The sequence below is a fragment of the Podarcis bocagei genome, assembly GCF_964188305.1.
Source record: "Podarcis bocagei genome assembly, chromosome: 10".
NCBI classification, from domain to species: domain Eukaryota; kingdom Metazoa; phylum Chordata; class Lepidosauria; order Squamata; family Lacertidae; genus Podarcis; species Podarcis bocagei.
In genome coordinates, this window is record NC_138135.1 from 58,042,231 (window position 1) to 58,068,196 (window position 25,966).

The 25,966-nt window shown below is 41.7% G+C and overlaps 1 protein-coding gene across 3 annotated transcripts in view; it reads left to right on the top strand.

The window, feature by feature from the left end:
* The window catches only part of MET (MET proto-oncogene, receptor tyrosine kinase), a 106,349-nt gene extending 94,609 nt beyond the window's left edge, over positions 1 to 11,740 (top strand). For all 3 annotated transcript variants that reach the window (XM_081211416.1, XM_081211414.1, XM_081211415.1), the window contains exons 19-21: positions 2,746 to 2,911; positions 9,403 to 9,539; positions 9,638 to 11,740. In XM_081211416.1, coding sequence (XP_081067542.1) covers positions 2,746 to 2,911; positions 9,403 to 9,539; positions 9,638 to 9,848 — 514 coding nt within the window. In that variant the 3' untranslated portion in view covers positions 9,849 to 11,740. The remainder of the gene's footprint in view (positions 1 to 2,745; positions 2,912 to 9,402; positions 9,540 to 9,637) is intronic.
* Positions 11,741 to 25,966: the final 14,226 nt, after the last annotated feature.

Sequence of the window (25,966 nt, forward strand, 5' to 3'; positions counted from 1 at the left end):
TCCTGAACGAATTAAGTTCTTAACCCGAGGTACCACTGGATATCACTTGTGCAGCACAATCCTGTGTGTATTTACTCTGAGGCAAGTCCCAATCCATTCTGTGTTGCTTCTAGGGAAGTGTGCATAGGTCCGCAGCCTTAAAAGCATTTTTCTGGGCAGAATTATTCCACTTAAATGTTTCTGCTTAAGAGAGCATTCTCTCTTCCTAAAAATGCCAGGGCTTACCTTTAAAATCCTTTGCTTCCATGCTCCTGGCTGAATTGGACACGACAAACTGTAAATGTTACTCACACACGTCAACAAAAATAAAACAGTTTCTGTATGCAAAATGAAATGAATAAAACTTCCACAATCTATTATAAACATTCCTCAGCTCCCAAGCCTCAGTGAATCTACTTTTGTATAGCCATATAACATACAATGCATTGAAGGACATGAGGAAATTTGAGGGCTCACAACCTACGGTCAACAAGCTGTAAAATCAATTGTCGTGTGTAACCTGTTGTGGACAATGTTAATTGCCAGGCACATTTTGACTAAACAGTTGCCTTCAGTGACATAGATTCAAAAAGGCTGATTCCAACATTAATCCAGAAGGTGCAGTGTAAATAAATATTCATGTTACCAAATGAAATAATGTACTAGGGTCTTCTACTCAAACATTTGAGGCGTTCCTCCTTCAACAACAAAAATGTATTCATGCTTTTCTTCTGTGAACACATTTTTTAAAAAAAAGAAAGAAAGACACCTTTGTCAGATTTTATTGCTGCCGGTCCATTTGATTTAGTGTTTGCACACACAAGCTCTCCAATGAGCCTAGTACAAAGGAGCTTAGGTACACAGTTCCTTCACTGTGTACCAATGAAGGAACTTTTTTTGCCATAGCACAGCACCATTTTTAACATGTTTGCTTGTACACAACATTGTGAACTGTTGCCTTTGGAGTGCATGCAGGTTAATTAACTGATTCAAAAGCAATTCTGGCTTCATGGCACCATGATAGGTGACAAATTACCTGCCAAATTTGTTTTAGAGAACTACAATTTTCCTCTTTTAGTTTCATTATGCAGTTGCTAAAGTTACTCATCAAATGCACATCTTCCCTATGTTACTGCACTGAAATAAGCACGGCTGAGTTACAGAAAGAAAATAAACCAAAGTTCTGTACAGAGGGTCTTTCTGTACGTGGCTTTGCTTTGACCTCTGCTATGCAAGGACTTTTATACCTAACAAAAATTATGCAAAGAATATTATTAGCGTCTGAGTGACCAGACAGTTTAGTTCATACAATGAAAGATTGGTACAATAGCTGTCAGCATTGTTAATACTGATGCATCGCCAACATTATGAATTAATGAGCTTAACCACATTAATTAAAAGTTCACTCTCAAGACATGTGGTGTTTGAGTTCAGTTAGCATAAAAATGTGACTGTCCCTTTGTAGATGAGTGTGCAAACTTTTAAAAAGTGTTATTTAAGTATTAAGCACGTCAGTAAAGCAGCTCCATATTTACTATTCAGCTTGCAGATTTGTTAACCCACTGGCTTATTTCACTTAGTAGTTTTTCATTTTGATGAGGTTCTTCTAAGATATGAAAGGGGAGAAAACATTCAAGTCATCCAAGGCCATTCAAGTTGCCAAATATAAAAGGGGAAAAAATTACCTAGCGAAGAACTAGTGAAAGTGCCTGTGGTCAGGGATTGGCTGTAACTTTCCTGCCAACCAGAAATACGTTATACTAGGCCATGACTGGCATGTGGTGATATGGTTGTGTGATTTGGATCACAGTGCATGCTCAACTCTTTTTCCATCGGTCTCAAGAGACAAAGGAGTGCCCCTCCAGGGGTCAAATCAAACTGCTGGAGAATCACAGCACCTGCTGTGGTTGCAGAGACTGGTAACTCAAAGCTGCTGTCTCCTGTATTGTTTTTGCTGTGTTGGCAGCATTGAAATGACCTCTCTGGGGTGCAAGCTTGGGCAGTGTGTATGGAGGTCCTGGGCTACCCAGATAGCAAGACTCTTGGCCTCATTGATGTGGCCAAAAGGAAATCAGAGTAAGAGGCTTGGCAGGAGACGTGCAAGGCACCACCCAACCACCTTAGGGACTCCACTCTGGATTTGTATAGGGTTTAATCCTTAGCTTTCTCCTTCAACTCAGCCCACATGTACAGAGCAGGTTGGACAGTCTTTTTGATAGGAGCTTTCCCTCACACCTAAACAATTATAGATTTGTTCTGCCTATATCAGTATTTTAGATAGAAGGTAAAATACTGAGAATGAAAAATAGCCCAATAGTGCAGCAGCTACAAGGAATTTCCATGGTCTAAGCCACGCTGAAATGAGCAGACGTTGCCCTAAGCTTACAGGTGTGCGTATCCACAATGACGGTGTCCATTCACTTTAATGGTGTTTATGTGGAAGCTATGTTTATTGTTGGGTCTCTGGACTGTAATAAAGATAGTTGTTGTTGTTGTTGTTGTTGTTGTTGTTTATTGAAAGACGCACTACATAATAGATGTCGTGGGCAATGGTGTTCATTATCTCCAAATACCAGATCACTGCATCTTAGTTGTTAAGGAAATGCCATCATTTTAATGGTATTATAAGCATGTTTATTAAACAGATATTGCTGTCGTTTGCTTGTTTATTATTTGTTGAAATATGTAACATAGCCTTCCAAAGCTATGTCCTCAAAGGCATTGTGTCGTTTCATTTCCAGATAATGGTATTTATCATTTCTCTAGGTTGGATGAAAAATTCACTGTCAAAGTTGCTGATTTTGGCCTTGCTAGAGATGTCTATGATAAAGAGTACTACAGCGTACACAATAAAACAGGAGCCAAACTGCCAGTAAAATGGATGGCTTTAGAAAGTTTGCAGACTCAGAAGTTCACTACAAAGTCAGATGTGGTAATATGTCTATAATTATTTATGTAGCTCTTGCTGACTTTCCACATTTCAAAGCATTCCTGGAAATATTAAAGGAAAAGAACGACATGGTAGATTAATGCAAAAAGCTAGTAATCCTAAATCAGAACTAAGATTCAGCACTTTTAGCCTGAGGAATAAATCTTGACTGGTTTTCTCTATTTTGCTTTTGGGCAAATATCCTCAAACCACAGAATTTTAGACATGACAGCTGTGGTTGGCAAAAATTTAGGACCCTGCCTGTCTTGATGGTCACACCCTCAGTCATAAGCAAACCAATTTGGAAGAAACCTGTGACAAACTTGATCACATTAGCCAATCTCTGGGGGTTGGTCAACTTAATCTAACCAGATCTATTTCCCACCTCCCACATCTTAAAATTCTGTTTTTCTGTTTGTGAGCTCCATAAACAGTAGAGGGACTTGTCCCAGCCTTTTTCATCATCGGTCCTTGTTGAGAAGTGTTGTGGATTCCAAACTGTGTGTGTTGCTTTCCTGGAGTCTCTCTCTTCACTTGAAATGTTACAGATAGGTAGCCGTGTTGGTCTGCCATAGTCAAAATAAAAAAATTCCTTCCAGTAGCACCTTAAAGACCAACTAAGTTAGTTCTTGGTATGAGCTTTCGTGTGCATGCACACTTCTTCAGATACATAGCCTTCCAAAGCTATGTATCTGAAGAAGTGTGCATGCACACGAAAGCTCATACCAAGAACTAACTTAGTTGGTCTTTAAGGTGCTACTGGAAAGATTTTTTTTATTTTCACTTGAAATGTTACTCTGTAATGGGTAGAAGTTCCCTTATGGTAGACATGACATCATTCAGTGTTGTCCAGCCCAGATCGCCTCTTTCTTCAGCCAGCATGCCCTTTGACTATGCAAGATTGTAATTGGTTCTAGTTCCAAGTAGATACCCTTTACCAATAGTGAAGGGTTGTCCTGTCAAGATTCAGATTTCTTGGCTAGTTTTGTTGGTGTAAATAATAATTATATATATATATATATATATATATGTAGGTTTTGGTGTCTTCGGGTGTCTTCCCGTGTAAGAGTTGGGGTGTCTAGGCGACGTTTCGACGAGGTCTCACTCGTCATCTTCAGGCTGGTGCTTTCGGCTTCTTGTTACTGGAACAGAGCAGGATCTCAGTGTTTGAGTTCCTATAAATACTGTTGAGGGGGTGTGGTGCAGAGAAGAAGTTCCCAGGTTATTGTGCCTTTTCTTCTTTTGTTCCTTAATTACTTGGGGGATATCTTGAGTGATATCTTGAGTGATATTCTGAGTACCACTTAGGTGGGTCATTAAGTGTGGATTAGTTGCTATAGCTTTCGTGTCTTGACCTTTTGAGCTTGTGAAGAGATTTTTCTGAGAAGATGGCTGTACTGCACTTAGTTGTGCTCTGGCTTGGCTTCGTGTATAGGGGCGAGCTGTGGTTTTGTGCCCTGTGCCAGCCAGATCTGTGTAGGGATTGCAGGGGGGTGCAGCATCCGGAGGTGCCACTATGGTTTGGCTACCGGATGGAGTCTGTAATTTATCTGTGGAGAGGGTCTGGGTTTGGGTCTGGTGTGGTTGATAGGTGATGGCGTTCTGTGTGCCTCTGGTCCTGGTGTCGGTTTTTGTGGGGAGGGCTAATTTCCAGATGTCTGGCAGGCGGGACGTGTCGTCACGCTTGTTCATGTTGTGAGGGTGTTTCTCTATCTCGATGGCTTCCATGATTATTCTCTTGTGGTGATGTTCCATGTTAAAGAGCAATTTGGAATCTGCAAAATTAATTTCGTGTCCTGTTTCTTTCATGTGTTGGAAAAGAGAGGAGGTTTTTTCTTCTTTTTTGACGGCATTCTTGTGTTCTGCGATACGTGCATTTATTCGTCTGTTTGTTTGTCCAATGTACGTGGCTGGGCAGACTTTGCAGGGTATTTCATAGACCCCTTGGTTTTCCAACTGGATTTTATCTTTGGGGTTTCTGAGGATATTGGCTATTTTTTGGTTGGTGCAAAAGGCTGTTTTGATATTGTGTTTATGGAGGATTTTGCTGATTTTGTCTGTAGTGCCCTTGATATAAGGAAGGAGGGCCATGCCATTGTTTTCTTCTGTGTCTTGGTTTTTGGGGGGTGTTTCTTTTTGGATTAGCTTCGTAACCCTGTTTTGCTGGTATCCATTGGCGATTAACACATTTGAGAGATTCTGTAACTCAGTTGTCAAGTGGTCTTTGTCAGCCAGGCGTTTGGTTCTGGAGATGAGAGTCTTGGCTACGGAGTTTATTTGTGCAGGGTGGTGGTGTGATTGTGCATGTAAGTAGCGGTTGGTGTGTGTTTTTTTCTGGTAGATAGTGTGTCCTAGGGAGCCATCAGGTTTTTTGTAGATTAGGACGTCAAGGAAGGGAAGTTGGTTGTTGGCTTCTATTTCCATAGTAAATTGTATTTTGGGGTGTAGGCTGTTGAGATGTGTGAGGAAGCTGTCTAGTTTTTCTTTCCCGTGTGGCCAAATTACAAAGGTGTCGTCAACATATCTGAGCCAAAGTTTGGGTTTGTGTTCTGACTTATCTAAAGCATTGGTTTCAAAGTGTTCCATGTACAAATTTGCGATGACCGGTGAGAGGGGTGATCCCATAGGCGCTCCTTCTATCTGTTTGTATCTTTGTCCATTGTGGATGAAGTACGTGTTGGTTAGGCAGTGGTTGGTCAGGTCCAGGATGTATTTGGGGGGATTGTATTTGTTTTGAATGGCTGTCAAGGCTTCATTAATGGGCACTTGAGTGAAGAGAGATACAACATCGAAGCTCACAAGTAGGCCATCGGGATGTAGGTTTTGCTTCTTTATTGTTTCTATGAACTGGAAGGAGTTAGTAACGTGTGAAGCGATGGATTCTGCATAGGGCTGAAGTTGCTTAGCGAGAAATTTAACCTGAAGAAAGACAACAACATAATCATTCTCCCAGCAGACAAAGGTAATGCCACTGTTGTGATGAACACATCGGACTACCAAGCAAAACTATCAAATCTACTCCAAGACCCTACCTACCAACCTATAAAAACAGATCCCACCACCTATCTGGAAAAAACCACCAAATCCAAAATAAAAGCCTCTCCTATCAGTGAAGAAATCCAGCTAAGAATCATCCCCAGAGAAAAATCATCCAGATGCCCCAAACTCTACGGTCTCCCCAAGATACACAAAGAAGGAACACCACTCAGACCAATAGTCAGCTCCATAGGCTCACCTCTACAAAATCTCGCTAAATTTCTCGCTAAGCAACTTCAGCCCTATGCAGAATCCATCGCTTCACACGTTACTAACTCCTTCCAGTTCATAGAAACAATAAAGAAGCAAAACCTACATCCCGATGACCTACTTGTGAGCTTCGATGTTGTATCTCTCTTCACTCAAGTGCCCATTAATGAAGCCTTGACAGCCATTCAAAACAAATACAATCCCCCCAAATACATCCTGGACCTGACCAACCACTGCCTAACCAACACGTACTTCATCCACAATGGACAAAGATACAAACAGATAGAAGGAGCGCCTATGGGATCACCCCTCTCACCGGTCATCGCAAATTTGTACATGGAACACTTTGAAACCAATGCTTTAGATAAGTCAGAACACAAACCCAAACTTTGGCTCAGATATGTTGACGACACCTTTGTAATTTGGCCACACGGGAAAGAAAAACTAGACAGCTTCCTCACACATCTCAACAGCCTACACCCCAAAATACAATTTACTATGGAAATAGAAGCCAACAACCAACTTCCCTTCCTTGACGTCCTAATCTACAAAAAACCTGATGGCTCCCTAGGACACACTATCTACCAGAAAAAAACACACACCAACCGCTACTTACATGCACAATCACACCACCACCCTGCACAAATAAACTCCGTAGCCAAGACTCTCATCTCCAGAACCAAACGCCTGGCTGACAAAGACCACTTGACAACTGAGTTACAGAATCTCTCAAATGTGTTAATCGCCAATGGATACCAGCAAAACAGGGTTACGAAGCTAATCCAAAAAGAAACACCCCCCAAAAACCAAGACACAGAAGAAAACAATGGCATGGCCCTCCTTCCTTATATCAAGGGCACTACAGACAAAATCAGCAAAATCCTCCATAAACACAATATCAAAACAGCCTTTTGCACCAACCAAAAAATAGCCAATATCCTCAGAAACCCCAAAGATAAAATCCAGTTGGAAAACCAAGGGGTCTATGAAATACCCTGCAAAGTCTGCCCAGCCACGTACATTGGACAAACAAACAGACGAATAAATGCACGTATCGCAGAACACAAGAATGCCGTCAAAAAAGAAGAAAAAACCTCCTCTCTTTTCCAACACATGAAAGAAACAGGACACGAAATTAATTTTGCAGATTCCAAATTGCTCTTTAACATGGAACATCACCACAAGAGAATAATCATGGAAGCCATCGAGATAGAGAAACACCCTCACAACATGAACAAGCGTGACGACACGTCCCGCCTGCCAGACATCTGGAAATTAGCCCTCCCCACAAAAACCGACACCAGGACCAGAGGCACACAGAACGCCATCACCTATCAACCACACCAGACCCAAACCCAGACCCTCTCCACAGATAAATTACAGACTCCATCCGGTAGCCAAACCATAGTGGCACCTCCGGATGCTGCACCCCCCTGCAATCCCTACACAGATCTGGCTGGCACAGGGCACAAAACCACAGCTCGCCCCTATACACGAAGCCAAGCCAGAGCACAACTAAGTGCAGTACAGCCATCTTCTCAGAAAAATCTCTTCACAAGCTCAAAAGGTCAAGACACGAAAGCTATAGCAACTAATCCACACTTAATGACCCACCTAAGTGGTACTCAGAATATCACTCAAGATATCACTCAAGATATCCCCCAAGTAATTAAGGAACAAAAGAAGAAAAGGCACAATAACCTGGGAACTTCTTCTCTGCACCACACCCCCTCAACAGTATTTATAGGAACTCAAACACTGAGATCCTGCTCTGTTCCAGTAACAAGAAGCCGAAAGCACCAGCCTGAAGATGACGAGTGAGACCTCGTCGAAACGTCGCCTAGACACCCCAACTCTTACACGGGAAGACACCCGAAGACACCAAAACCTACATTCCTGTACCCGTGAAAATCTACGAAAGCAAATATATATATATATATATATATATATATATATATATATTTGCTTTCGTAGATTTTCACGGGTACAGGAATGCAGGTTTTGGTGTCTTCGGGTGTCTTCCCGTGTAAGAGTTGGGGTGTCTAGGCGACGTTTCGACGAGGTCTCACTCGTCATCTTCAGGCTGGTGCTTTCGGCTTCTTGTTACTAGAACAGAGCTGTTCTAGTAACAAGAAGCCGAAAGCACCAGCCTGAAGATGACGAGTGAGACCTCGTCGAAACGTCGCCTAGACACCCCAACTCTTACACGGGAAGACACCCGAAGACACCAAAACCAATATATATATATATATATATATATATATATATATATATATATATATATATATATCCCGCCCTCCCCAGCCGAAGCCGGGCTCAGGGCGGCTAACAACAATAAAATAATACAACATTCTAAAATCATTTCATTATAAAATTAATTCAAATCAAATTAATGGCAACCATTGGGCTAGAGTTCTGTGAAGATTGCCAAAGGAGAGAGTCAGGCTGTGCCCTGGCCAAAGGCCTGGTGGAACAGCTCTGTCTTGCAGGCCCTGCGGAAAGATGTCAAGTCCTACAGGGCCCTAGTCTCTTGTGACAGAGCGTTCCACCAGATCGGAGCCATAGCCAAAAAAGCCCTGGCTCTGGTTGAGGCCAGCCTAACCTCTCTGTGGCCTGGGACCTCCAAGATGTTTTTGTTTGAAGACCGTAGGTTCCTCTGTGGGACATACCAGGAGAGGCGGTCCCATAGGTACGAGGGTCCTAGGCCGTATAGGGCTTTAAAGGTTAAAACCAGCACCTTAAACCTGATCCTGTACTCCACCGGGAGCCAGTGCAGCTGGTATAGCACTGGGTGAATGTGATCTCACAGCGAGGACCCCGTAATGCTCTCAAGACATTTTTATATTTTAAAACTTCTAAGAATTTTCTCCTAATGTATGTTGCAGCATGTAGAACTGAATAACCAGCGTGAAGACCAGCCTTCCCCAACGAGGTATCCTCCAGATATTTTGGAGGCCAATGGCTGGAAATGATTGAAGCTGTAGACGTGGACATCCGAAGGACCCCAGCTTAGGGGAAGGCTGGTGTACATCATTAATGTTCTTAACTCTTGGTTCTCTCTATTGTTTACAGCACAAAATTTAATTCAGCCATTGCCAACGTGGTGCCCTCCAGTCCAAAACTTCTGGAGAGTACCAGGTTTGTAATGGCTAGTTTAATTTTTTGAAGGTTAAGCCCATAGTAAAATGTGTGTGTGTGTGTTTGTGTGTGCTATAGAAAGACCCAAGCTCTTCTTTGTTTTTTGTTAGTGGTCCTTTGGAGTATTACTGTGGGAGCTGATGACAAGAGGAGCACCACCCTACCCTGACGTCAACTCTTTTGACATCACTATATACTTGCTACAAGGAAGAAGGCTCTTGCAGCCTGAATATTGCCCAGATCCACTGTAAGGAAATGGTTTATAAAACCTTATACAAATATTGCCAAGTTTTAGGGATAATGCTCTGTAGAGGATAATTCACTTTCCTTGTCTTTCAACTGCAGGTATGAAGTCATGCTAAAATGTTGGCATCCAAAGCCTGAACTACGGCCAGCATTCTCCGAGCTAGTTTCAGATATATCAATGATCTTCTCTACTTTCATTGGAGAGCATTACGTTCACGTGAATGCCACCTACGTCAATGTGAAATGTGTTGCACCTTATCCATCTCTTTTGTCATCGCAAGACAACATAGACAGGGAAGCAAATACATGACCAAGCACGTTTTTATCATCATGGGGTGGGAAACCATAAATCGTGGCCAATGACTTTTTTTGTCTGTTGGTTTCTGTGAAGGCACTGTGTTTGTTTGTGTTGTACAAATTGCACTACTTTGAGGAGACAATTTCATGTTGCTGAAAGCTATGGATTTCTGTGTTGTCCAGATAAGAATTTTCAAGTGTGATGGGCAACCATAGCACCAACAGTGCTATTGCAACACCTAATCTAATGCCAGCTATCATTCATTTGTGAGCAATCTAGCTGCTGCTATAAATTACATCATGTACAGCAGATGAATTCATAGATTCATCAGTAACTCAGACTTCCAGGCACTTAACAAATGAGCTAACACTTGGTCAGCAGTCTTTTGCTGCCTAAGGTTGCAAACAGTTATCTCATCTCTGTTGAAGATTTGTTTTGCCTGCTGTAGCAATTTGGCTGTTTTGAAGGCATACAGTGACCAAATGGGCATTTATCACATAGACCAAGGACCACAATTCCTGTTTTTGCAAAAGAACACAGTATACTAATTGAAATTATCATGTGATAAAAATATTGCAACAAATGGCATTCCCATTCTGCAACGAGGTTTAAAACTTAGAAGTCTCTGCAACCAGTAGGTTAAACAAATTTGTGGCCAACATTGTAGAGGCTTAAGAAATCAGCTGAGTAGTAACTCTAAATTTTAGCAACAATGGCTGTGTGTTAATCAAAGGATTTGCAGCAGGAGAAAGGAGAAGAGCTCAAACAAAGAAAGGGAGGGGGGAGAGATCAGCCAAACTTGAACCAAAAGGAGTGCAACTGCTGCTAAGCTGTTGCATGCCGGGCATGCCGTTGAGAAAGAACTGAAAATAGATTTTGACATAGCCCATAACTGCTTGATATATTTGACTGATTCCATGGATTGTGACATGCCATATATGTCTTTAGAATAATAACCAAAAACGCAGGTTTTTAAAAACAGTAATTTAAATAATTTTGTAAACTGCTCTTAACTCTTGAGCGTCTTGTTTTGTTTCTGTTCCTGTGGAGTTCAGTGCATTCTACTGTATAGACTGTTTGACGTAGGATTGATAGCTAGTTTTGTTGGTGTAAAACCTTTCAAAGCATTCTATTTTTATATTGAAAAGTTTTATTTTTAATTAATCTATATATAAAGGTTTGCACTGTGAACACTTAAAAATATGTTACCAGCTTTTCATTCATAAGTTGTATAGAGGTTAAAAACTTTATTCTGTAAAAAAAAACCAACAACTGTAAAGGCCAGGAGTTGACTGCATGCCACATCCACCCCAAGTGTTAAAATCCCCATTGCTGGAATTAAAAACAACAGCCCTGTTCTAAGACCTTTGAGGAGGCGATGCTTATAAAGAATCCAATTATAAGGGAGATTTATTGTTCTTGAAAAGAGAATGCTACACTGAAAGATTTATGATGAAGTTGGAGTGGGTAAGCAAACTACTTGCTGATAATACTGGATTGTATAAAATTGCCACTTCCATTCCAGCAACAAATATTTCATGCGCGCTGAGAGCAATGTTAATTGTGAACTGCCTTAACACTGAAACTTCTGCTGCAGGCAAAAAGAAGAAAAGGAAGATCCTAAGGGGGTAAGGAAAATCGTGATGCCAAGGCTTAGCACAGTCATTCTAAACCTGTGTACACTTGCTTTGAGGAATGCAGGGAGATGGGGAATGTAACAGTTAGACTATTTATGAGGAGAAATTAATGTTGTGTCTGGGACACTTGTAAATAATACGTGATTCTTGTAGGGATTTGATGTTTGTACATTCATACAGTATACTTGCCAAAAGATGGATGGTACTTGCCTTTATAATTGTGATGGACCTAGCAAACTCAAAATAAACCTAGAAGTTTGTATGCTGGCTGTTTGTTTTAAGTATGCATATAGCTGTTAAAACGAGAGTGGCTTTCGTCCTGCCAAGACTTTTAATCAGTAGGACTATGGAGGGGATGTGGAATGATTCCCACTCCATAACCTGGACAGAGGAAGCGGGTGCCTTGCAAATTGAGACTAAAAAGAAACAGACAACTTAAGAACCCGATACAATGGATTGGCTCCGAAAATGCTAAGACTTGTGCTAGAGCAGGAATGGTTAACCTGAAGCCCCCCAGACATTGTCAGACAACAAACTCCCATCTTCCCTGAATATTGGCCATGCTGGCTAGGACTGCTGACAGCTGGAGTCTAACATCTGGAGGGCGAACACTTTCCATTTCTGTACCAGAGCACTGCGTGAGAAAATGACAGTAAGGGTGCTTCTAAAAAGGGGCCTCCTATTGCAAGTGAGCCATAAGGATCTGATATTTATGTGTTCTGGTTTGCCATGTTAGCTCCCACACTCTCATCCCCCCCCCCAGTTGTGGATATTCATTGCTATTCCACGGTTTGCTGTCCACACTAGTGGGCAGAGCTTGACAGACTGTATCTTAGCTGTGTTTTCCTGCCTCTCAATCCTTCCACCAGCAGCTTTTTCCATTCTGGGTATGCGCACAGGTGATTTTTCACGAACTCTTCCACAATTGCGTGCAGAATCCTACTAGTGACTGTTTTCCTTTCATCGGTGTTAGAAACTGAGGTATGAAAGCTAGGAGCTAAATGGCACCTTAAACCTAGGCTATGGGTGCAACAAGAATACAAAGCTGAAAATGAATGAACCACAGCTAAAATCTTATGTTTATTTTTCACATGGTCTAGTCATCATCTGAAGACTTCAAAAAGAAAGCCTTGCTTCCCCTGCCTATCCCTAATATTCTTAAGAAATGATCTCTTTCAGCTTCTGCCTTCTGGGAGAAGGTGCAGGGTTATAATAAAGATTATCATATTGTAGGGTCTCTTCTGCAGTCTTCAGAGAGTGGCTGGAAGTGGGGAGGCAGAAATAGGTCCTCCTTTCCTTCCACTATGCAGAAAAGCCCTGGATTCTCCTTACACTCCCTTTCCTTCATATAAATATATGGCACCGCAATTAACACATATTAAAGGCTTATACAGCTAATGGCAGAGACACCCACCTTGAGTGTCCTGTTGGCAAACCTAAGACTTAAGGGTCCTTCAATGATCCCACTCCAAAATTTGTTTTGATTTTAAGCATCATTCTGAGAGTCTGAAGTAGAGAACATTTTATTTATTTGCGCTATTTAAACCATCATAACTAACTGGCTAGTATATTTCAAATTAAAAGCACACCATACATTAAAAGTACATCAAACAAGGCAACTAAAACCTAAACAAAACATGTTGGGTTTAAAAGAAAAGAAAGTTTTCAGGTCCCCAATCCATGCACGTTTTACTTGGGAGGAAGCCCCTTTGACCTTGGTTAGGATTTACTTCCAAGTAACAATGGTAATTTTAATCTGAAATCTTAGATGCAGTACTGTGCCCAGAGCTCAGAAACTGCTCGTGTTTATGAAATTCCCTGTTGCAAAATGTGCCTAGAACAATGGGGAGTTTTGAACACCTCATTTCATCCACAGTCCTTGGGGTCCAACGCATTATGAAGAATTTTCATATATAGGATGGGTGTTCCACATTGCCTATATATGCTTGTTCTTGGAGATAAAGCCTAGAGAATCCTATGTAACAGACCAGCCCTCAGTTAACAGCTTAGTATCCGTTAATATGATGTCACTAGCCACAATATTAGTTTATTTTTTATAATACTTTTTATTAGTTTTCAATTACAGTCCAATAATAGCCTCATTATAACAATACCAATTTATAATACTATTATTCATACAAATCGTTCAAATTCCGAATTATATAATTTAGATTAAGAGGGGGCCCCCACGTGTTAGATTTGATGATTTGATTATTTTCTTCTGCTTCCCAAAACCTTATTAATTTCCATTACATTCCGGTCATAATAATGACCCCTTATACAAGAACTGCAATATTAATAACTTGTTTTCGTGTTGACACATTAAATGATTTATAAATCTAAAAGTGAGGCACTCGAACTATATTCTTGTTCTTCCTCTGTGTGGCAGTTATTCTGTCTCTGGTGTTTCTTCCTGTCCTTGTAAGATGTTAGGACTTTCTTTCCCCCAGTTGTTGCTGCTATTCATCATTCCTTGGGCGGAGCTGATATCCCATCATTGAGCATATTAGCTTATTAGCGTAAGATGATACAACTAAACACCTTTTCTTTTCACCGATCAGAAAACAGCACATGAAGTGGAATCCTGTTGTAGACTGTGAACAGCAAAGGCCGTCAAGCCTTTCAGTAGCGAACAGAACTCACGTCACCGAAATGCATTGATTACTGCCTAGGAAATCACCATTCTTGGCAGCTTTAACAATTGATCTTCGAGTGTGTTAATTTAATTCAATTAAAAAATACTGTCTTAATATTGACAGGACTGAGTGACGGTTTACATTGAAAGGGCGTGTGTGCTGTTTACTTGATAGTGAGAAGAGATTAATTCAGTGTTGGTAGTTCAAAGCATTGCTGATTTACATGTCTGTTTAGAAGTAGGTGCCATTGAGGTCAGCGGAGCACACTCCTGGGTAAATTGCTATAGGATTGTGGTCTTGTTGGTGCAGTTACATGAGAAGATTTACAGTTAGATATTTAGACTACCTTATTCACCTTGCCAACAAAGGTCCGTATAGTTAAAGCTATGGTTTTCCCAGTAGTGATGTATGGAAGTGAGAGCTGGACCATAAAGAAGGCTGATCGCCGAAGAATTGATGCTTTTGAATTATGGTGCTGGAGGAGACTCTTGAGAGTCCCATGGACTGCAAGAAGATCAAACCTATCCATTTCTAAAGAAATCAGCCCTGAGTGCTCACTGGAAGGACAGATCCTGAAGCTGAGGCTCCAGTACTTTGGCCACCTCGTGAGAAGAGAAGACTCCCTGGAAAAGACCCTGATGTTGGGAAAGATTGAGGGCACAAGGAGAAGGGGACTACAGAGGACGAGATGGTTGGACAGTGTTCTTGAAGCTACCAACATGAGTTTGACCAGACTGTGGGAGGCAGTGGAAGACAGGAGTGCCTGGCGTGCTCTGGTCCATGGGGTCACGAAGAGTCGGACATGACTAAATGACTAAACAACAATTCCAAAGTTTCAAATGTGGCTGCTTGTACTGCACACACATCCTGCCCCCCCCCCCCGAATATAGTTTTCCAGTTGTTCAGCATATGCAGAATGGAATGCAAGTGGAAATCCCCCTCCATTGTTGGCACTTAATTACATCGATAGTTTCGGCCTGGGACAGAGGTGAGGAACCGGTGAGCCTCCATATGTTGTTGTACTCAGTGTCAACTAGCATGGCCAACAGCCAAGTGTGATGGGATCAACAGCTTCAGAACATCTGGAAGGGTTCCCCACCCTTGGTATTTTACCACAAACTTGTAAGCAGAAATGGAGCATATTCTGCTATGCGTATAACAGAATTTCCTGCACTGTAGAAACAGATACAGGTGGTTATTCCTCAGCACCTAATCACAAAATGGCATCTGACTTGGCACATGTACATATGTGTTGTTATTCCAGCAAAAAAAGGATGTAGCAAGGTGTGTTCAGACACTTTATATCCACGAGGCAATGCAATTTGAACAAAACTAACTTTGGGCATGCAGTTCTGGATTATTCTGTAATTCTAAAAGTACCTCAACTAATAACACACTCCCTCCTTTTACTAATTTTTGAAATGCTTTCCCATTAAAAATGTAGCTGGAAACAGGTGGTTGCAGTGTGCTGATATGCAAATCCAAATGTACGTGTGCTTCAGCCAGTGAACGCATTCCTTTTTTTGCACATGTTCAGACTACTTCATGATAGTATTTTCAGTATAGGGTATAATGTGCTTTTAAAATTATCTTCCCGATCAAAGGGTTGGGCTGCGAAGTGGCGACTTGCCACGTACCCTGTGTTTCATGTTCAAACAGGCATCTGAAACTGGGTGTTCCACATGCAAACCAAACACTCCTTGCAGTGTGAAAGGTGATGACGCCTACATACTGCTTAGGCAGCCCATGCCTATAGGTCAGCTTGCTCCCCATATAAGTAGCAAGCTAGCGTAGCTGGGAAAGAAGCCAGGGGAGAGAAGAGCTACATGTAAATAAAAATTAGAAGGCTGTTGCATTCTCTCTTTCATGGTCCCCAATCACTGTCTTGGGAAATGGAATCCCCAGAGGGCACTTGCTTTCACAAGGTAATCTGCTCTGTCTTTACCAACAGGGAATTATCCATTTACCAAAATGGTTGATACCTCTGATGCCACTGTTGGTATTAAGAAGAGGAATGTGGAATTAAAGAATATTTCAGGACCATACGTCACTCAACAATTTGATCTACAGGTACAGATAATGTGAGGTTTTAATTTTTTTAAAAAAATCAAATTGGGTGTGAATATTGCTTAAACTGCAGCTTTAGTGAAGTGTCAGAAGCAACTAATGTGAAAGGAGCAAGGACTCCTCTAAAATTTACACCTTATAGGTGTGCAGTATTCTGAAGATGCATGCTAAGCAAGACATAGATACCCACGCACAAAATAAATGTTACTTTTGTAAGTTGTGAAAGGGATAGACAGGTTTAAAAGGCCACTTTTCTGGATAGAACAAACAGAAACGGGCACCACCATATCCCAATTGAACCTGTGTCTATTTTACCCAGGAAAAAAGGCAATAAATATATCTTTGTGCCAAGGTACAATATGTCAGATGGCTTTAGAATAAAGGGAAAGGGTGGGAGAGGTGAGAAAATGAGGAACTCAAAAGCTTTTATAAACATAATTCTAGGAAACGGATGCTATAACAGATCTGAAAAGTAGGATTGGAATAGCAAAGCTGTAGCACTTTTGCCAAAGGAAAAAACCTCACTATTGTACAATTCAACCACCAATGTATCTATTTTAAATTACTCTACTACAGTATCCTTTAATTACAGCCACACCATTAGTTTATCAACACTGGTGTTTCACAGCACAAGGTCACCTATAATAACCCTGGCAACCACCAGTAAGCTATTTTCCCCTTCCCTCAGTGAATAAGTACTGCGGTGGTGCTATCATTGCTTCAAAAGAAATCGCGTTTCCGCCCAGTAACTCCAGTGGCATTTGATCTGCAATTGGATTGAAGTTAAAAATTAATTACTCTTCCAACATATTGATTACATGGCTATAAACATAAAAGACGGAGCCTAGAACAATGTACACTGACCCTCTGTTGAAACAGCATGTTTGTTTTCAAAAGGAAACTAATTAAAAGCTTCAAAAACTGGTTTCCTTCAGGGATGAGGCAGAGGTGCAAATAAAAGCAACAGTGCCATCTAGAGTATCTGATGCCCTCTACTGAATGTACAGCATCTATCACAAATTGGCTCCCAACTCCAGCCTGTACTTCCAAATATATATTTGATATTTAATTTGCAACCACATAAAATAGGAAGAGGGGTTGGTATATGGTGACTACAACCAATTTGTGTTAGATTTTTAAAATCCCTTCCATTAACAGCTCATCAGCAGGTGTTTCTGTGAAGTCTACATGGCATGTGCATAGGATTATAAAAAGATCAGACAATGGGTCTACACAGCTGGTGTGCCCCCAAAGGAAATGTGCAGTTTTATTTCTTTTTTGCCACACTAGCCCCTATCCTGGTCTTCCTACATGCTGGACTCAAAGCAGGTTTTTTTTCTAAACTGAGACAAGCTATAGATGAACCGTGCTAGGAAGGGAACGGCAAACAGCTGCTCTGCTGAGAAAGGAGGGGAAATGAAGCAAAATTCATTGTATTGGCCCATGGATCTGGTTTCCAGATAGGTACATAAAGCTGAAAAAGGCACAGCTAAACCCTCATACTCTAATGTGTCTCTGCAGCTGCAGTTTTCCTGTGCCAGCTGCAATCTGATCCTGTTTTCCTCAATACAGTTCAGTGGGGCAGCCAAGAACACTGCATAGGTTTGCAACCTTAGTGGCAGGCAAGGCGTGCTATTCCGTTTGAGATTAGAAATCTGCTTCTGCTCACCTCATTTGTATAGTCTCTCCTCCTTGGGACAATTGGTTGGTTGGCGTTTCATCTGGGGATATCTCCTCTGGTGTTTTCATAGTTCTGCAGTGATTTAAAGTGTTGCAGACAAATTTGTAGAGGATGCAGTCTTAGATATTGTGGGCGAGGTCCCAACTACCTTATTAGAATTTAGCTTGTATGGTGCAAGTCCTGATGAAAGTCCCATAGATTTCAACAGGAACTAAGCTAAACTAAGAGGCTGCAATCCTCTACATACTTAGCTGGGTAGAAGCACCATTGCATTCAACAGATCTTAGTTCTGAGTACAACAGGGAGTTGTCATCCAAAACATCTGAAGAGTCCACACGTTGAAAGTCACTGCCCATGAAAAGCTAGCATGTAAGAAAAACAGGTTCTAGCCTAGCCTCTCCATTGTGTGGTTGCATTCAGAAGACATGTTTACCATTTGAAGATCGCAGCCCAAAGTCCCAGAAATGGCGATAACCAAATGTGGAAATCGTCAGGAATCTATTTGTAGCAGCTGAATGAGTTTATATGTATTATAAAATCTTTGTTGATGAAAACAAAACCTATTGGTCTTTCAATTGGTTGTTGGGCATGCTGCTGTTTCTGTCTAATTTTATTTAAAAGATAGGCAGCTTTTGCTCGCAACTAGATCAGACACAGAACCTTAACACAGCTAAAACATGGAGCATGGCTGTAGTGATTTCTTTTAGTATTCATTTGATTCCTTTGTCTGGCTGCTAAAGCTGGCAGAAGCAAAATAAGCATCATTTGACCTTTCCACTTGGCACTGTGTAGCACCCTGCTTGTGGTTAACGCTTAGCTGGAATGAAATATTCAACGCAGCAACAGAGAAATTAAATAATAATTTATTTGTCAGACAAATAAATAAGAGGCACAGTGGTATATGGTTACCAAGCTCTGGCCTGCCTCCTGCCATTATGGCCAGCCCTTATATTTCCTTAATCCACCCCCCTTTGCTCCTCCTGTGGCTGCCTCTGTTCAATCAGCCTGCTTGAATTTCCTATTGGCTGATTGCTATAACCAATTTTAAGATACACTCATATCCTCCTGTCCTTATATGGAACACAAAGAGCTATATATTGTTACATCTATAAATGACAAATAAGTAGTAATATATCTTACATGTGTCTCAACAAGGAATCTTAATTACCAGCTCACCTCTTGCCTTCCTTGCCCTATTGCCTTCTAAAACAAATGGTTAATAATTTTAAAATTTTATCTTGAACAGATGTCAGAGACCTTGGGTTCACATAAACATTGAAAGATCTCCTTCATTTGAAGGTTTCTAAACAAATGTCTGACAACTAATATATCAGGATGGCGTCTCTTGTCTAGGAGGAAAACACTGTCAAGGTTCTCTAAAAATAGCTGGCCTTCTTGCCTGGCATGAAACATTTGAAAATCTAAGCCCATTTAATTTAGGAACCTGATCAAGATATAAGCCAATATATGCCTTGATTAAAAATGCAGTCTATATTCAGATGCCACATTCCCCCCTTTCAAGCTCAAGGACCTTGGTACCAAGCGTCCTTGATAGCTTGATCTGCATCATATTCCTAAGGTAAAGCTGTGTATAGGGCCATGATATGAGGTAGAGTTTCATTCGAAATCATCTTGCTAATTGTACTTCTAAAACATGAAATGATACATGGCATCATACATAAAACCATTACCACTACTGTCAAGAAAAACAAGCAAGACAATAATATCCCTTTGAGTCCTGTGACATTAGGTAACCATCCCATATCCCATCCTTCCCTTGTTTGTACTGGGACATGTGCTATACTCTCCATCTTTGTGGCCAACACACGGATTGCCTCACCATTATCAGAAATGTTAAAGCAACAGGCATTCCCTGTCAAGTTCAAGACTCCACATAGGCCTCCCTGCTTGGCAAGTACATAATCCATTCCCATTTTCAGCTGCAAAATGCGGCTCTACTTTCATCCAACTGTTGTGCAATAAGTCTCAAACTCTGGGCCGTTACATTGGTTACAAGTTCCACTACTGCTTGCAATCAAATTATTCTGTTTAGATTATAAATAGGATCCCGTGCCCCTTGTATGAGCTCACCAGGATTCCAGGAGGCAGGATCATAATAGGCTATAATGCGCTCTGGTGGCCAATCATCAGTACCGCTCCAACTTTGGGTACTTCCTCCTGCTATATGAGAAATATCAGCGTTTCTTCGTGTTCGCTTAGCTGAACTAGTGGGCATAATCCACATTGGTGGTAATACCCATCCCAGGAAACAAGTCCCACTTCATTTGGAAGGGAGTTTCTTGTATGCCCATTCTCCACATATCCACCACAACCATCGGGTCTGAGGGTTTTGGTATGTGGAGTGCATAAGGCGAAATATCAAAAGAGGTAGAGAGTTCACAGTGCAGTATGTTAGATTGCCTTTCTCTGTCACAGTTATGTTCCATACCACTTTCCATGCATGAATAAAAGGGGTTGCACAGGGCAAGGTATTCCGAGTTCGATAGGTAGTACCGTTTGCCCAGGTATGACTATTCTTAATCCCAAGTATAGTGGCAATGAGAAGAGCCTATCATGGTAGAATCAGCTGCATCTGATGATTTATGTACACAGAATTCCCCTTGTACAGGTATAACTCGTAATGTTTAGTTGAGTTCCATCCGGGGAAATTCTGTACTTCTGTTTGGTGTGGCATTTCGCTTACCATACCAATAGCATTTAATGGTATCGGTAATAAGGGCATACCTCCCTCTGAATCATCTGGCCCAAGAGAGCAAACAAGGCAATTAGTCCTATTTGCAACATTGGCTTACCATTTCAGCTAAACCTACCCACATATTGTGGTCATAGCGGAATCCATATTTAGCAAATTTGGTCAGATTCAAGGACCCTTCCCCTTCCCAAGGGATCAGGATTAATAATAAAATCATGTTGATGTCTAGCATATGCATTCCTTCCACAAAAGATTACCTTATTGTGATAGCATAAAAATATTAGCCCCTATATAATTCCCCCAGTGACAGAAATGGGGAACCACCAAGACCAAAACATATATCCCAAGGATCCCCAATGTGTAATATCTCTGATAATTGTTCCACAAGGGGGCAGTCAATCAATTGTATAAGAGAATCTTCCCTTTCTCAGTCGCTGGTTCAGACGCTCCTCAAGCTTCAGGCGTGCGCAGGTCAGCCAGCTTCCAGGGTGTGGCTGCAGCAGGCCGGTCGTCTAATGTTGCCCGTGACCTAGCCCGTTCCCCGTAGGGCTAGATACAGGGGTTTTTGGAGAGAGTCAGTTTTTAAAGGATTAGAGGGGTCACCTTTGCACGTCCAACTGCCTTCGGACTTCTTCAAACGGGAGTGATGAATCCAGGGGGGTCACCTCAGCTACCTTCACCGCTGTTGGAGTAGAGAGCAAGACGGTGTAAGGTCCACGCCACTTAGGTGCAAGTGGATCACGTTTCCACTCTTTCACCCATATGCTATGCCAGCCTGAAGCTGATGAATCGGCACGGCAATGCTGCACTGCGTGCGCTCGAGGGCCCACCTGTTAAGATAAAACAAACAAACAAACAAACAAACACGGGAGAGAGACAAAAACACGGGAGAGAGATTGCACTTGTCCCTGTGTCACATGGTCTCTTATTTGTTTGAGGTCAGTTGGAATATCCTGAACAAAGGAGGGCGGCCTCCCATACAGGAGCTCAAAAGGTGACAACTTAAGTCTTTTTGTGGGTGTGCACCGAACACGAAACAGTGTTATGGGTAACACGTCTACCCTCCTGAGACTTTAGACATATTAGTGGGCTTCTGGCATGCCCTGCAGATACCTTGCACAAGCGTCTGGCGGTAGGTGGTAAGCCTGGCCAGGTGAATTGCATTGTTTGGATCCCAATTAGGATCTTCCAAGGGAAAGTTGTCCTGGAGATGACGGTCAATATTATAAATATTTCCCACTCTGGCCTGCTCACGCAAATATATCTGTGCCTTTTCAATTATGTCTCTCCTTTCCTCAGTGGTGAAGAGAGTATTCAGGAGCTGGCGACAATCTGTCCAAGTAGGACTATGAGTATTTACTATTGAGGTCACCAAGTCCATCATAGCCTGAGGTTTTTCTGCGGAAGGTGGGGTGTTTTCCAATTCATCAGATCCGTAGTTGTGAATAGAATGTACTGGAGGATCGAAGTTCGAGGTGGCCGTGGTCCGGTTGCCCATTAACCAGCACAGGCTCCTCAAGTGCATCAAATACTCTTCTGAGAGGGGCTACTACGTGATCTTTCTCTTCGCTTTGCTCTAGGGGCCTCAAATCATAGGGGATGGTATTTGTCCCAAGGCGTTCTTTTAGCAGCTTTATACGCCTTGCTGTATTGCTTGCTGACCGATCAAGGTCTCCCTGTAACTTCTGTAATAATTCTCTAGGACTTGGATGTACAGGGGTTTGGGGTGGGCAATTAGTTGTTCCACTAAAGGAGACTGTAGATGGAGTTCTACTGGGACTCACAGGTGGAATAACCACTTCTGCTTGGGCTTCATTATAGGACTCCAATGCCTCTGAGAAGGCTTTCTTAAAATTATTTAACATACATTCAAAAGGTGTACTTCCCCCCTTTGAACCCCCAACTCCCATTGTATGGCCCTGTGAAGTATCCACTCAGTCACTCACACACACACCTTACTGGGAAACGAAGTAGTACTCACTCCACACTTAGGTCAGCTACACATTGTACTTTCTCACACATGCAATGCGCCAGATACTTCACCACACACTACCTCCCATTCTTCCCTTTTCCCCCACCAGACCACCATCTGATATACCCAGCCACCTAGCGTACTCAGTTCCCCTTTACTGAGACGCAGAAGTTTGATCAGGACTTCTCTTCCTCCCAATTAATTGGAGGGCCAAAACCCCTTAGTGCACTTACCCTTAGCTGGTTCCCTGTTTATTTCTCTGGTCCCCCCCGGTCCGTCGCCGTCGGTGGGCAGGGTATCAGACAGACGAGACTGCTGCGTTCCCCTGGAAAAATTTTTCCCAGTGCACGCTTGGGTAGGCAATCAGTTGTCTTCTCTCTTGTACCCCGCCCAGTGAGGCGAAGGAGCTGCGTTCCAGCAGACCACTGATCCGAGTCGCAGGCACCATAAAATGTAGCACCCTGCTTGTGGTTAACGCTTAGCTGGAATGAAATATTCAACGCAGCAACAGAGAAATTAAATAATAATTTATTTGTCAGACAAATAAATAAGAGGCACAGTGGTATATGGTTACCAAGCTCTGGCCTGCCTCCTGCCATTATGGCCAGCCCTTATATTTCCTTAATCCACCCCCCTTTGCTCCTCCTGTGGCTGCCTCTGTTCAATCAGCCTGCTTGAATTTCCTATTGGCTGATTGCTATAACCAATTTTAAGATACACTCATATCCTCCTGTCCTTATATGGAACACAAAGAGCTATATATTGTTACATCTATAAATGACAAATAAGTAGTAATATATCTTACATGTGTCTCAACAAGGAATCTTAATTACCAGCTCACCTCTTGCCTTCCTTGCCCTATTGCCTTCTAAAACAAATGGTTAATAATTTTAAAATTTTATCTTGAACAGATGTCAGAGACCTTGGGTTCACATAAACATTGAAAGATCTCCTTCATTTGAAGGTTTCTAAACAAATGTCTGACAACTAATATATCAGGATGGCGTCTCTTGTCTAGGAGGAAAACACTGTCAAGGTTCTCTAAAAATAGCTGGCCTTCTTGCCTGGCATGAAACATTTGAAAATCTAAGCCCATTTAATTTAGGAACCTGATCAAGATATAAGCCAATATATGCCTTGATTAAAAATGCAGTCTATATTCAGATGCCACAACTGGCTTTTGTCCTAAGCTGCTCTTGTGAGCAAATGTCTCCATTCTTACCATTGCTATAATTGGTTTATGGCAGTCCTCTTTCAATTCACTTGCATTCCGTTGAGGACTCTTGAGTTAGGGAAGACCACAATCACACAACAAACGTATTTTGTTTTGGTTTTTTAACCAGCTATTTTGCCAAGAAAACAAGACAGAAACATCATTGCGTTCTCCTTTTTCTTTATTACTGGGCATAATCCACCCAAAATTAAGCATCTCTTGGCTCACAGATTGTACTGCAAGAACTATGCACTTGGAATTTAATGCTCACTACATTTTGGCTACCTTAACTCAAAGTGATTTATTTTTGTTTGTTTTTATTTATTTTAAAACTTTCTATGTCACCCTTTACCTGAGGATCACAGGGAGGTTTACTACACACACACACACACACACACACACACACACACAAAACACAGTAACAAACGAAACCAATAAAAATGCCTCAATTTAAAAAGCCATAGATTATTCCAATTGGCCAAAGGCCTGGGAGAAATGTCTTTGCCTGGTGCCTAAATATACACAATGAAGGAGACAGGCAAGCCTTCCTGGGGACAGCATTCTGCAGATGGGGAACCACCGCAGAAAAGGCCCATTCTTGTCCTGCCACCCTCCAAACCGTTAGTGGAGGAAGCACATGAAGAAGGACCTCTAATCATAATCACAGGGTTTGGGTCAGTTCATATGGGGAGAGGTCCTTTAGGTACTGTGGTCCTTTAAGGCTTTTTAGGACAAAACCAGCAGTTTGAATTGGGCCTAGAAACTAACTGGCAGCCAATGCAGTCGGGACAGAATTTGCATTATATGCTCAAAATACACATATTTATTGTCAGTGGTTTTGTAGATGCTCCCTCAGCCATGTAAAGTCACTTAGGTGAGCAGCTGTCTTGCCGTTGGGAGAAAATATATGGCCCAATCACACGGACAATGGTTTTTTCCAAAAGAGTTTTCACAAAAAATGGCTGGGTCAACACCTATTAATGTTAATAAATATATCTGGAAACACCATTTCCAAGGTATTTGCAGCAGGTTGATGAGCTATGGTGAGAATACACATCTTTTCTTCATAATCTCCACACTAAACTGTTGTAACTCATGAGTAGGAAGATTCAAAAAGGGTTTCGGTGGGCAGCTGGGCTACATTCTATGGAATGTCATTTTCCTTTTTATATTTTTAGCAAAATTATATTTTCTGTAGGATGCAAAATGCCACTTTGATAAAGTGTATGATATGAAATACAATGGCAAAACTTGCATTAGCACTGAACTAATCCACTAATGAAAACAAAAAGGAGCTCTCATCAGAAACTTGCAGCAGTTTCACAATCACCCTCCTCCATTGCCCTCTTTAAAGGAAGATAATCAATAGTGCAGACCAGTAAATGATCAGGGCATCCAACATGAAATAGCTGTCAGTAGAGCATGAGGCGCTTAATCTATAATTCACAGCCTGAATCTCTAGAACTACCACATAGTTCTCCAGCAGTTTCTGATACTGAGTCACAAGCCACTGATCTGCTGAGATGAAGATACCGATGCTGTGTGACTCCTTGTTGAGCTACCTGACAAACAGACCTTATTCTGTTTGCACAATCTGAAAAACACAGTGGAACACAGAAAGCCATCGGCCCATGTGGCTGTCTCCAGAATTTCAGACAGGGTCTCTCCCAAAGATCGTGGGTGCTGAACTTCAGATCTTCTGCATGCAAGGCAGAAGCTATGACACCAAAATTCAAACCTAATTCATATCAGCTGTAACATCCAAACGTTGAGTTCTAACTGATAACCGTGGTTACCTGCAGTTTTAAACTCAACATTAGGAATTGCTATGTAGTATTTTGTGGTGTGTGTCATGATGAATTCAGAAGAACAGACCATCTGGATCAGATCAGAGGCCTATCCATTTCTACAGATGCCTATAGAAAGGATCTTCCTCAAAATGCCAGAAATTTATTACCCGAGACAAGTTGCAGTCTTTCTCTCCTCAGGACTGATTTCTATCAAATACACACACCATGCTGCAGTGAAACAGTATTGCAGGCTGAATAGTGCTACTTTGCATCGTGTCATAAGAAAAGCTGTATCAAGCAGTGGACAGCCAACCCCTTCATGAAGTCTTGCAACCAAGGAAAGAAGGCACTCACAAGCCAGTGTTTCCCAGTTGTAGGCATAATGCTGGTGGTCACACAAAAGAGGTTTAAAAACTCTCTC